The following is a 13,471-nucleotide window of genomic DNA, read 5'->3' on the forward strand; positions in this document are numbered from 1 at the left end:
AGCCTGTAGAACTATTGCACAAGACCACGTCTGGCTTCTTTTGAGCAAAATATAAAGAAATGAGGGTTATTCAAGACTTTTACACAGTACTGTATGCTACGAAGAAGCTCCACATACGATCTCTCTTAGATAGTCTTCCTCATGCATAAATGTAACAGCTCCACTCCATCTCCACAAAAATAAGAAAACACAACTCATTGTAACATTGGATACAGGTTTTTTTTTCTCCCTTATCCTCTTGTTCTGTTACCGTGAACGGCATTGTGAATCACCAAGGGGGGCTGTTATATTTGTTCTTCAGATGTCACTGCCGTGCCATGCACTGTAAGGCTGAAGCTCATTCTTCTCTCCAAAGGTCTGACCTCATATGTCTTCTATGGCATTCTCAAAGGAACTGAGCACTGAAGATAGCTAAGTAAAGGTTTAAGCATTTAGTCATGAGAAGACAGCACTGTATATATTCACTAATGCGATTCTCAGTAACAGTAAACCCAAAGATATTTAGACACCCTTTTTCTTCACGCTGCTGGAGCAAATGACACAGAACTTATTTGTCTGGATTTTAATTTGTTACGGGAGTGAAATTGAAACATTATGTAGGTTTGAATAAGCAAAAGGAAAAAAACTGCCCAGTATTTTACTCACTAAAATGTTTTATAAATGTTAGAAATGACATTGCTTGGTAAATTTTTAAAGATTATCACCTCATGAACTTGCTCTGTCCATTTTTTTCTCTTTTCATAAGCTGACCTGCCATCACCTCCTAATAAAGCCCAGCTCTATCGTGCTGCTGAATCCATTAAGGTTCTATAGTGGAGCTCAGTTTGGACTGCAGCACAGGTGCAAGGACTGGGGCAGAGTTTCTATAGGGGGAGGGAGTAAAGGGAAGTCAGACTCCAAGAAGATGAAGTGGAGTGCTGGGGGTGAGCCTAGATGACAGCTGAGGGACTGAGGCTTTCTCTGGCTTACCCTTACGGAGATGGGGTCAGTGAAAGCAAGTGGGTGGGGAGTGTGTAGGGGTTGGGGGCTGTGGGGTGAAGGAATTTATGCTGTTCCTTCGTCACTTGGCCCTGTCATGGTGTTGGGGGCAGGGCGGCACCGCTGGCACTGGGAGACAGATATAGACAAGAATTAAGGAGGTAGAATTTGCACTCTTGGCCTTGTCTGGGTTACTGGCATCAGCAGCTGAAAGCTCCACTAGGTCGCCATCTCCCTGTGCCTTTACATCACATCCTTCCTGTGGTTGTGGTGACCCCTCCTCCCCATTCACCTCCCTCAGTAGAGAATCAAACTGACCACAGCTGCTGATCTACCCAACGCACATTATCCGTGACTAGAAATAAACAATGGCTCTTTATTAGTTCTGAAAGACACTCCTTCCACCACCTGTTCATCTAAAAAATGAGATATTGACACTGACATATTAATTTGAAGTAGTCCGATCAGTTAGGTTTTTTTTCTGACTACAGCCAACAGCAGACATATTTCTTACCATAAAACGTCATATGCATTTATTCCTTTTTGAGTTTTCTACACTCTTAGATACACACATATTCCAAATGTATTTGTATCAATACTCCACTGGCACCACATATAATAGGGTCATCTCAAGCTAAATATTAAAGCAAATGTGCCATGTTCTTATGATTGCACCATCGTGATATCAGTTGCACATATTCTAAATATGTTGTGTAATATTTTAAAGGAATGTTAGAAATATCGTCACCTTAAACTCACTGGAAACACGGATATCTGTGCTATATTTCAAATAAATTTCTGTGCAATGCTTGGATACACAGCTGATGGTAAAAATGAAGCCCCCGGAAGAGTCCATCAGAGATGTTGTCAAAGATCAGCTCAGCTAACATTACTAACATTAACTTCTGCTTGACAGCAGCTGATTTCATTTTCCATCACATGTCTAATATTGCAGCTCCACGGGATCTGCTCTTTAGTTTCCATCAAATTGCTTTATCTCTCCTCTACTCAGACACATTCCCATTTCTTAGGTCAGGTTTTAATGGTCTGATAGTCGCTGATTTGTGTTAATGTATCCATATCATCTATTGGATTGGCCTGAAAAACATTTCAGAATATATTACCTAGATAGTGTACGCAATGAAGCGCAAAGCTGTGCGTAAAAGTGGGGGCAGTGCGTAAAAGTAGATCCTTTAAGAAACGATCCAGCGGAAAGATCACGTGACCCCGGATAACCTTTCACGCCGTTTCAATGTTTTCGTTTGTGATTATAGGTATATGGCTAAACACCTTCTGGCTCGTAGCCCTATATTCCAAGTTTAGAGAGAACCCCTTCACATACACACACCCCTCCCATCCGCTATCCAATCCTTACACGGGGATAGGGTTGACGGGTGGTCAAGAGGAAAAATAGTCACATATATATACGCCCCAACGGTGATTTCTTCCTCTGTGCTCAGTCTGTGCTACAGTCTTTGTGTGTCACCCGATCCGGGAATTGTCTGTGCTTCAGGGCCAAAGTAGTTCTACTATCAGCAAAAATGGCACCCAAGAAGGACGCTAAGGCTCCCGCAAAGAAAGCCGAACCTGCGCCCGCACCTGCACCTGCACCTGCACCAGCGCCCGAGCCAGCCCCTGCTCCCGCAGCTCCCGCTGTCGACCTTTCCGCCATCAAGGTACAATGACCTGTGAAGGCCTAACCAGATCTACACTGGGGTGCTGGATACCGAGGAAGGAAGAACTGGGATTTATCTCTCTCTCTACTCATAAAGTTGCATGACAGAAGTAGACGGATGCAGTGTTTTTGCTAAATGGAGTAAGAGCTTGGTGGAGTGGCGGGGGAGGGGCAATCACCATTTATTACATTTATATGAATGATTTGAATATCTATAAGCTTATACGCACTTGAGAGTCAGTGAGAGCAACTGCGGGTTGGCAGGACCACAATAAAAGGTGTGCAGAGTATTGGGGAGAATGAGTGGGACCATGGATAGCGCACCATGTCTTAGATCTCTTAGACCACACCCTGGGCTCTCTGGATTGGACTATCAGAGTAGGGACTAATATGTGATGGCAATGCAGAGTGACACCAAATGTGGACATGTTAACGTAGCTAAAGATGGACCTACATATGTGGCATAATATGAAGCTAAATTTGGTTTTGATGTGATTGTTTAGGGCACAATAAATGGGAAGTGCCTGATCACGTTGTTTGAATACAAATGTGATGTTAATTACATGGCAAGTGATAACTTTTGCCTTTCCATGTTTTTTACTAAAATGTTGCTTTTATATTGGCTTGTAGGTGGAATTCAGCGCAGACCAGATTGAAGGTATGTAAAACTTAATTCACCTCAGTTCTATACTGTTACTTACAGTCCACAAAACTCAGCTGGCCCTCCATCAGAGAAATCTGAAAATCTGCCTTTATCATAAAATGTGACTTGCAAATTCCATCAATTAAAAACATACAGGGAGCAAAAGAGAAATAACAGAGTACAGCAATGTAAAAAAAAACTACAATAGACATCATAACAGGTCTCAGCGTATCCATGACAGTTGGACACCTCATTCATTTTTGTATTTTGAAATTCCACAAAGCCATCAAATCCATTCTGAAGCCCATTTGTGGCTAATGAAGCTCAGAAACACTTCATGCGTACAGTCAGTCTTAGGAAGACTTTTACGGTTTCAGAAGCTTGACTGATTTGCATGCTTGAATAAGAAACCGCATATGTGGTTAAACATGTGGCTTCTTGCATGGAAAACACTGGCAACAAATGCATCAACTAACTGAACTTGTTAGTAAAAATAAATAGGACAACTGGTGTCAAGTTAAAAACACTCAGATTGCATTTTAAAAAGCATTTTGATCACATCACAGTTTGGCTGTAAAGAGTATCATTTAATAACGAAAGGGTCGCATGTCACAAATCAAGCCAGCAAATCCCTGTGACCAGATATTAACTTTAGCTTGTTTACATGCTTTTTAGAACTCTGTGTCACTAGATCAGCGATATCTCATTGTGTTCCAAGAGCCAACAGCCAAAAAAAACAAGAAAAAAAAAAAGAAAAGATCGGAAGATTTAAAGATTACAGATGGAAGCACAGTAAAATGATAGTGTAGTGTTTGACAGATAGAAACACCTGTGTGCTGTTGGTTGGAACCACATGACCAAACCTGAAGTCTGGCAGGCTGCTTGTTACACTGCAGTCAGCATTCCCTACTTTTACTCAGCTCGCCCACAGAGGGCCTTGCCTTTAAAAGGAGGAGCTCATATTCTCAGCTATGTTTATCAATTCCAAGGTGGTCTTTTAAAAGAGCCCATTGCCCCGCTGACTGAGAGAGAAGGAGACAGCTGAGATGAAAATAGTATGAGGGGTGACGAGATCGGCAGGAGAGACTCTATTCAGCCAGTAATACCACAACCTTTTGAGATGTCTTGCACTTGTTAGATATTTTCCTTGTCAGTTTGTAGCATAGCTGTCTCCACCTGCTGACAGGCAACAGCTAAGGCTGAAATATAAACTAGTGACTCGGTTTAAAAAAAGCATTTACACAAACTATAACTTCAATTTTTGAAGTAAGATATGTTATGTTTGCATATACATACAATCAGATGACAATGCATATCACATATATTGATGAGCAACTGTGCTAGTCTATAAAATAAACATCACAAGCTTCTTTTTATACAAACATAAATGCAAAAATATTGCAATACCTCAGGTTAGTGCTATTTTTATGCAATTAAATGTAAATGTGCCCCAAATGCAGTTCTTCTTCTTTAAATAGGTTTTTGCATTGCTGTAGTTTCTGTTTAATAAAGAAATTCTACAGTTAGAAGGAATATAACAGAAATGTCTTACTGTCCATGATAAAGACATAACAAACTATAATGATTATAAACTTTACCAACTTTGAGATAAAATAAAAATGGAAATTATGGATCATTAAGCTGGCAAAATCCTCTCTTGCTTCTGTTAAACAGACTACAGGGAGGCCTTCGGTCTGTTCGACAGGGTGGGTGACAACAAGGTGGCTTACAACCAGATTGCTGACATCATGCGCGCTCTGGGACAGAACCCCACCAACAAGGAGGTGACCAAACTGCTGGGAAACCCCTCTGCTGATGGTACAGTAATGACATTTAGTAACTGCTCCCTCACTTGATCACTTAAAGATTTGCTACAGAAGATGTTAGGGAGCATGAAATACATGACTAGATTCATTCTAATCCCAATAAAGATAAGTTAGCGATTTGCTTTTTGTATTGATGCCAGTATGACATGCTGTCGTCACTGGGCTAAAACAAGGAACATTACTAACTGAGGCATAGTTCAAAAGGCTAATTTGTCTAAACTGATTTTAATAATATGTGTGGTAAACATTAATGGATAGCTCTGGGTTTTTGGTAAAATATGCAAAAGAGGTGTACAGTGCTGCTGTCAAACACAAACGATAGCAAGTATGAGAGAGAAATTATCAGTAGCTGCTTTTTTGACTGGAAGCAGTCATGTTCAAAGAATTGAGAAATGATCTTCTGCTCATCAAAAGTGTCTTATATTGTGGTCAGGTCTGTGCCTTTGAGGAAATGGCATAATAAATTGTTTATGCTGCCAGCTAGTGGTCAACATTGTCATATTCATTCATAAACTCTCCCAAACTGTGAAGTGTAGCACAGAGCTATGCAATAAATGCTCACGCTTGTCCACGTCTTGTATTTTTCAGTACAAAACGTAGCCTGATCTAAAACTTTTTTGTTTGTTTTTAATCACACACACTTTGTATTCTAAACTAACAGAAGAACTATATTATTATAGTGGTTAACATATTTGCCTAAGACGAGAAAGATCCCTGGTTCAAGACCAGGAGGAGACACAAATCCCTTGAAGGGCATGTGGTATAAAAACCTATGCTAAATCCAATATGTGAATCTGCCATGGCAGCCCCTTTAAATAAGGGAGCAACTGAAAGAAGACAAATGATGGTGTAGGTGCAGATTTGTGCAAACTCAAGACTGCAATCAAGATCAAAATGACAAATGACCTAATAAATAAATAAACAAAGTAATAAATGTGCCTTAAAATAGGACTGCGCTGTGCTCAATCGTGAACCTGCTGAAGCTCTAGAACTCTGAGCCTCCCTTTAGTGTCCCCTCTAGATCCAACTTACTCTACCTCCTTTCATGCAGACATGGCCAGCAAGAGAGTAGAGTTTGAGGGCTTCCTGCCCATGCTCCAGGCCATCATCAACAGCCCAAACAAGGCAGGATTTGAAGACTATGTTGAGGGTCTGCGCGTCTTCGACAAGGAGGGCAACGGCACAGTGATGGGTGCTGAGCTGCGTATTGTCCTGTCAACACTCGGTGAGTCAGCCTAGGATGCGTTTCCTTTGATCTGTTCAGGTGCGTGCCCGAGTCGCTTTGTGTGTTGTTAATATCAGATGTCCTCTGCCTCCCCCTGCAGGAGAGAAGATGACAGAGGCTGAGATTGACGCTCTCATGACAGGACAAGAGGATGAAAACGGCTGTGTCAACTATGAGGGTGAGCCACACAGTCCAACAACAGCTACATAAAAACATGATGATACTATTACTGCTGCTGATAGTATTCACACTGTTCAAAATAATTATTAACTCTATTATTATAGATTGTTTTATCTTATGTGAGAATTACTTTACAAGTTTTGCTTAATCTAACCTGTGAAAACTATTTGACTCCTTCTGTCTTGGAGCTTCACATCCCTGATGATGTCATTGCTTTTCTTTGATATTAATAGAAGTGTTGAATCCAGACTTTTTGGAGTTAACACACAGTATCTTAGCCTCGTGTAAGTCTCTCTTATAGTCTTAAAGAAGTGACTGTCAAACCTTTTCTAGTGTCATCTGTCCTCTAGACAAAAAAGTGTAGCTTAATAGATGAAGCTATTATAGACAGTACAAACTCTCATACTTTAAATGCTGTGAATCACAGAAAACAATATCTTAGAAACAACCACAGCAGAGATAGTTTCTTACTTTGCGATTTGCTCATAAAATGTAAACAGCAAAGAACAAAGTGCTTTTTATCAGCAAAGAAAATGTAATGAATGATGAGGGTGTTAACAGAGAAACTGCAGTGTCAGTCTTCACATTTAGTAAATTAAACATATGTTTATTTCATGGAAGTTTGAGAATGTATTTTTCTTCCAGTTCACTCAGTTTTCCCTCTCTTCCTTTCTTGTTTTTTTTTTTTTCTGTCTCCCGCCCCGGCCTTCGCCCGCAGCCTTCGTCAAGCACATCATGTCTGTGTAAGGACCCTGCCACCGTGGTGGTGAGCATCGTACATGTGCAGACCCCATGGTGTCGCTGCATTCGCTCGCTGCTTCCTGTACCATCTGTGGAAGCAGGGGGATCAAAGGACTATGAGATATCATTTCCTGAATCCTTGTTTTATTTTTTCAACACTTTCTTTTTCCTCTTTTGTCCAAACTGGTGCTTTTTATTTTCCTCTCTTCCTCCTCCTGTCACTTGGAAAGCTATCCTGATTACTCATGAGGTGCTTCTTTCGTTATCTTCACCAAAATCCCGCAGTGTCATTGGGGTTTATATTCGTCACAGAAGAACGGTGATGGATGGGAAGGCGGAATAACGATGACCATCCCTCCCCACTTACTGCCTGTCTGGCTCTCTATCTGCCAGTAAAGTGACTCGTTTGGCCCAGGACTGGCCATCAAAATGAATTCAATCCTCTTCCAATCTAACCCTCCCTAAGTCTTAACTTATTGTATCCTCTGCCATTTCACAATAAACTTTTCACACTCCCATTTAATTTCCCTCTTTTTGACTCCGTGTGTTGTACGCTGATATTTGGACATTTATTTTAAGCCAGATGTTTTCAAAAGGAAGTGGTTTGACATTTTGAAGTTATATACGCGGTGCTTTTTCTGGTTAGCGGAAAACAAAACAAGTACGTCACTTTTTTTCCCATTTTTTGGTCGTTTTATTGTCATTAATTATTGTAACTGGTGTCATATCAACAAGAGAAAAACTGCGTACATCTACTTGACCTTTTAAATACATTTACAGTTGCTGTAGGTTGGAGTAGGAGGTGGGGAAGGGGCACACAGAGATGGGGAATGCAGAAAAAACACGGAAGCAAACAAACAGTTGCAGGTGAGGGCAGTAAGTAGTGGGCAGGAGGGCAGGGCATACCACAAATGGTGTCTGAAAAAGAAACTAGATCACCCAAACACTTTTTTTTTCCTAACAGACATAACAGGAGTTGACTGAGTCTTTTTAACTTTTAGGATTTTTCAAAATATTTTTGTCCAATTTATTCTCCCGCATATTGCAACAAAACATCCAGATACGGTAGCGTCCGCTGTAAAACAGCAGGGGACCTGCACCAAAAAGCACACGCACAGACAGATTTCAGAGTAGCTGCATCTTCTGCTAAATATCAGGTCGCAAATTGTAGCATCTCCTCTGTGGTTCCGGCAGTCCCGATGAGGGCAATGTCAGCCTGTAATACTGGAGAAATGTCAGTGCTGTTTATTCTTGTGAGCTGCGTCTGAACAGACTTTCCTTTTGAGGATGTTTGTCGAATGAGTGCCAGTGTTTAATACTGCTGTGATGTATGGACAGGCTTCTGCGTTGAACCGCTGAGCAGGTGCAAGTGTGTGATGCACTTTGACATGACTGAGATGCATTCTTTAGCAACACCAAATCAGCTGTCTGACATTGTCACCAAGCATTACACTGTAAACAACTATTAACTACAAAACATGAACTTGTTTAATTTTTATCCAATAAATGAGGAAATAACTTACTAAAATCCTTATTTTAAATTACAAAATAGCCTCTTTTAAGACTTGAATCCATACATGCTCGTGGTAACATGACCTAGTTGCTTGCATAAATGCAATTTTACAGATTTTCAAGCCATTTTTGTCACTTCCTTTTAAAATGTTTTCAGGACATGTAGATGGCAAAGAACCTTTATTTTATACATGTTTCTATATATATTTGATAAATATATTATATATTGGATGACAAGAATGACTTGCAGTAAGGATGCGTGTTTTGATAGGGTGTCCATGCACGTTTACTGAACAAGAGCAACACGTGCGGTGTGGTGGTCGTGGCGTTATTTCTTATTCAAAGTAGAAAAAAGGCTGTTGCTTCTTCAACACTGATCCAAGACCAGTAAAGCCAATCTTTTGTCCCCACTATTTAGAGGTTACAGCAAACTTTTCTTTGCAACATCATTCAAAACGAGGGAGATCAAAATCAATCAGAAATAGGACGTTTGGGTTTAAAATAGACAGAAAACAGAATAAATAGGACCAAAGTACAGTAGCTCCTACTTTGAGTCTCTACTTAGAACCGGTTTAGCTGAGTAGTAGCGGTGATCAGTCAGCCTTAGGGTGGCAGGAGAGGGCAGAAAAGTTTGAATGGATCAGGATGAGGACGTCTTGGGTGCAGAGCAGCGATCCAGAGATCCAGTGTTCACAAACCCTGCTTGGCCAGAGCTGCAGTGACATCCTCCGCCAAGGTTGCTAACTGTGGGGAATCCATCATGTTGAGACTCCCGGAGGATGATAGATGGCTTTCGCGGATGCGGTGGGGAGACACTGAGCCAGAGAGACCTGGTGACTGGATGATGATCTCGGCTCCATGATCTACTCGGGCCTTGGCATTGTCCCGAAATGTCAACCTGTGGCTTTCAATCTGTTAAAGGCAGATGGTGTGATGTGAGAAGCGAATAGGGAAAAACAAATATTACTATCAGACGTCATATGAAATATTGATTCATTTTAGAAACGGCTTTAGAACAAGTGGAAAAACTCCCATGCCTCCAGAGGATTACTGATCACTTATTAAGAGCAGTCATGTATGGACTGATGTATATACTGTACCTTTACTGCTAAAGGAATACAGCAAGTTTTTGGAAGATTGGCCTGGTGGAAACACCGTTTTGTAAGATTTAAACTTAATTGACTACAGAACTATGGAAACAAATAGTTAAGATGCACACACACAATGACGTGAGAGACTGATGGTCATACAGAAAATGATTATTTCAAGTTATTGCTACTACAGAAAAGTTTTCCAGGACTCTGCAGTCATGTGAAAAACCAAGTACAACCCATGGTTTAATATCTTCTAGAACCACCTTGAGCAGTAATAATCTTAAGTAATAATTTTCTACACGACGTACTCTTCTTTACGTTGCATCAGTTCATTGTGGTTTTCTCAGAGATTCTATTACCAATTTTCTGGTTTGCTTGTTCTTAGTTTTTCACATGACTGCAGAGTCCTGGAAAACCTTTTTTCTGGTTTGCAATGCAACAAGATAGTTGTCTAGTTGCATTACCCAGTTTCAGCCAAGCTTTAACTGTCAGACAGATGGCCTCACATAGAGTACTTATACTGAGGAGTTCACGGTCGACCGACTGAGTGCAAGGTGCCCAAGTCCTGTGGCAAAAACAAACCCAAATCATCACACCACCATGCTTGACAATTGATATAAGGTGCTTGTGCTGATATGCTGTGCTTTGGTTTTGACTACATGGAACAGTGTATATTACAGTTAAACATCTAAATGATGTCTGATTGAAAAACACGCTCTAGAAGTCTTGCAGGTTTAGATGCAACCTGAGCTTGGTTGCTATGTTCTTTGTAGAGAAAAGCTTTCTCCTGACAACCTTCCAGACAAGACGTATCTGTGCAATCCTTTTCTAATTGTACTGTCATGAACATTGAGTCTGAGATGTAGGCCTTGGGCTTTTTTTGCAATTTCTCTGACTACTGCACAGCCTGAGATTTGGGTGAATATTGAGTAAAGGGAGAGTAAAGGCTATTACTTATGAGGGCTTATATTTAAATTGATGAGTAGGACAATCTCTCAATAACTTGATGTTTTCCCTTAAATGGCTGATTAGAAGCATGGAGCTGACACTCACCGTCACGTGGCCTCCACCAGGAATGTGGTGAGCATTTTCCAGGGAACCCACCTTTGCTTGGGCTTTGTCTTTGAAGTCCAACTTCACACTCTCGATACGCACATTACCACCTCCTGTTTAAAAGCAGAAGAAGTGTAAAAACTATTAAGTGAGAAGAGCGCTATATTAATTGTAAGTATTTATTTCAATTTTGAAATTGAAACAGCATCAAGTGAAAAAAAATGCGAATACTTAGTCACCAAATATCCACCTAATATCTACTCAAGACACGCCCACCTTATTAAGAAGTTATTAAAGGTCAGATGAGAGAGTGAGGTTAAAAATTGTGCAGAGTTAAAGTATGAAACCCCAGTAGCTTCTCAATGAGAGTTTAGGAATAGATGAAAGACTGTAATAAACATGGCAGAATGAACAGCAGGTGGCGCTGCAGGACAGTCCAATACTCTCTATGGGTAAATAAAAAGGGGATTCCATATTTCTGCCTGGGGCTTTGCTGCCAAAGTACTGGTAGTGCAACTAAATCTTTCCAGTTCTGTAAATTAAGCTGGAAATTCAGAAAATGATTTCAAAGGCCAATTCAGATAAATATAAGCACAAGTTCTGTGCAGTTATCCGGAAGAATAAAAAACATAAAACCACTTTTATGGCATCTAATAATTATGATTTATATTTTAATTGTAGAGCTTTTAACATGACTGTCACAGAGCATCACACTGCCCTACAGCATCAGAGAATTTATTTTGTTGTATTAATGGAAAAGAAATTTCAAACTTACCAACAGCAACCCCTATAACCAATATGCAAGTTTTCTTTTAGTGCAAGTCCTATGGACTTAGGAATGTTAAGGGATTACTGTGAAGGCAATTTATTACTTTGCATTTCAGAAATTTGGATGAACAAACATTAAATTGAATGTAAAACCCTCTCCAGGTTTGATGTAACCCAATTTATTAACATCATATCCCACACTCTAACACTCAAGGTATAAAGACAAATTTCAGAAAATGCTGCCAGGAACCAAAACACCTCCTACATGCGGCCACCTGCGGACACATCTATCAGGCTGTCAGTTTACTGCTTGCTTCCACTGTTGTTGCAAATTTAGATACAGACTGGTCCAGGAGCTGCATCTGATTGACATGTTATTTCAGGAGTTAATAAAAAAACTGCCAAATGAATACATACATTCAAATAGGGCAGGAAATTCTTTGTCTAACAAATACAAGAAAACCGGTCTTAGAACGTCTAATCTGTGTCCCATTGGTATTATCGTGTAATGATAAGACCAGGTGGAAGCGCACAGGGGTTTACCTGGCATTGTAAGCCAGCAGCATCAAACAGAGTTGGGTGATGAATGTTGAACTCAACACTGTTTACCTGTCTGGCTTGTCTACTATGCACTTCCTTATGTCACTAAAAGAAAAAATGGGAGCGTGCAGTTCATCTTATCTACTCACATTTTTAGCTTCACATGCAGTCATACCTTGAGGCTTTCCAGTATAACCACAGTCTGAACTCAAAAGCTCATGAAATTTAGATAAATTGCTCAAGTGTATCTAAGCAGTTCGACGGCCTCCTGGACATCCCACATATAAAATTCATATTTGAAAGTAAGGGACTGCAGCAGCAACCTTCTGGTCACAGCACACTCACTGCAGTGCAGTGTTGCCCTCTTTGTAGGGGAACTGCAAACCTTTACCTGGCCGATGATGGATGTTGTCTAGAGAGCCACACTTGGAGGTCACATGGCTCAAGTCAATCTTCTTGTTCTGTATTTGTACCTGGAAGGAACACAGTCAGGAAAAGGCAAGTTTAGAGCCCACAGTTCTAGGCAAGATCATCAGGTCCCCCCCCCCCCTGATTTATCAAGAGGAATACATCTGATCTAGATTGTACCTGTAACCGAAGCAACCTGTTTTCAAGCTGTAAGTATGTCTTGAAAATAATTTGTCCCATTTATAAAACTGAACAGATACACATAACAGTGAGAAGTGTAAGGCAAAGAGAGGGCAAGGACACACCGAGGAGGTCTGAAGAGCAACCCGCAGAGAAATGTGTAAGGAGTGAACTGATGAGACAGCAAACATAAAGCTTTAATCACAGCACGATGAACAAGGACAGATACACCACATCCTGAGATGAATCACGCAGACACGCCTGTGGTCAGCAACCTTTGCCATGTCGCTGATTTAGTACAAATGTCTTTTGTAACCAGTGATTTTGTGTCCCGTAATTTCAACCCTCTTTACAAGGCCCGGGACACAAAATGACATAAAAAGTAAGATGACACATAGAAAGTCACATAAAAAAAAAAACCACACCGCAAGCACACAATACTGTATGCAGCCTTTACCTACAATATATCTTGTTGTGGCCTTATTGTTTTGTGAAGCTGTGGACTGACAAAGAACACCAAGTCTCTTACACATGCAAAAGACTAGCAAAAGTATACCATATGAGTTTTAAAGAGAAGAGATTATAAGTGCTTTGTGTCAGCGTGGGTGAACATCAGGCTACTGTTTGGCACATCGCTCCTGTAGTCAT

General features: G+C 40.6%; 2 protein-coding genes across 5 annotated transcripts in view; one reads left to right on the forward strand and one right to left on the reverse strand.

Annotated features, from left to right (window-relative positions):
* Positions 1-2,422: 2,422 nt before the first annotated feature.
* myl1 (myosin, light chain 1, alkali; skeletal, fast) lies at positions 2,423-7,786 on the forward strand. Its single transcript, XM_085248391.1, has 6 exons — positions 2,423-2,654; positions 3,284-3,311; positions 4,971-5,114; positions 6,174-6,347; positions 6,448-6,525; positions 7,246-7,786. The coding sequence occupies exons 1-6, from the start codon at positions 2,520-2,522 to the stop codon at positions 7,272-7,274; spliced, it is 588 nt and encodes a 195-aa protein (XP_085104517.1). The 5' UTR covers positions 2,423-2,519; the 3' UTR covers positions 7,275-7,786.
* Positions 7,787-7,938: 152 nt separating this feature from the next.
* Positions 7,939-13,471, reverse strand: part of map2 (microtubule-associated protein 2) — a 102,209-nt gene continuing 96,676 nt past the window's right edge. For all 4 annotated transcript variants that reach the window (XM_085248386.1, XM_085248385.1, XM_085248384.1 and 1 more), the window contains 3 exons: positions 12,627-12,708; positions 10,928-11,040; positions 7,939-9,692 (listed from right to left, as the gene is read on the reverse strand). In XM_085248386.1, the coding sequence (XP_085104512.1) occupies positions 9,471-9,692; positions 10,928-11,040; positions 12,627-12,708 (417 nt within the window). In that variant the 3' untranslated portion in view covers positions 7,939-9,470. The remainder of the gene's footprint in view (positions 9,693-10,927; positions 11,041-12,626; positions 12,709-13,471) is intronic.

This window comes from Mchenga conophoros, linkage group LG16, assembly GCF_057382185.1.
Source record: "Mchenga conophoros isolate Kocher_MC1m ecotype Shallow Benthic linkage group LG16, M_conophoros_male_GT1.1, whole genome shotgun sequence".
Classification (NCBI taxonomy): Eukaryota; Metazoa; Chordata; class Actinopteri; order Cichliformes; family Cichlidae; genus Mchenga; species Mchenga conophoros.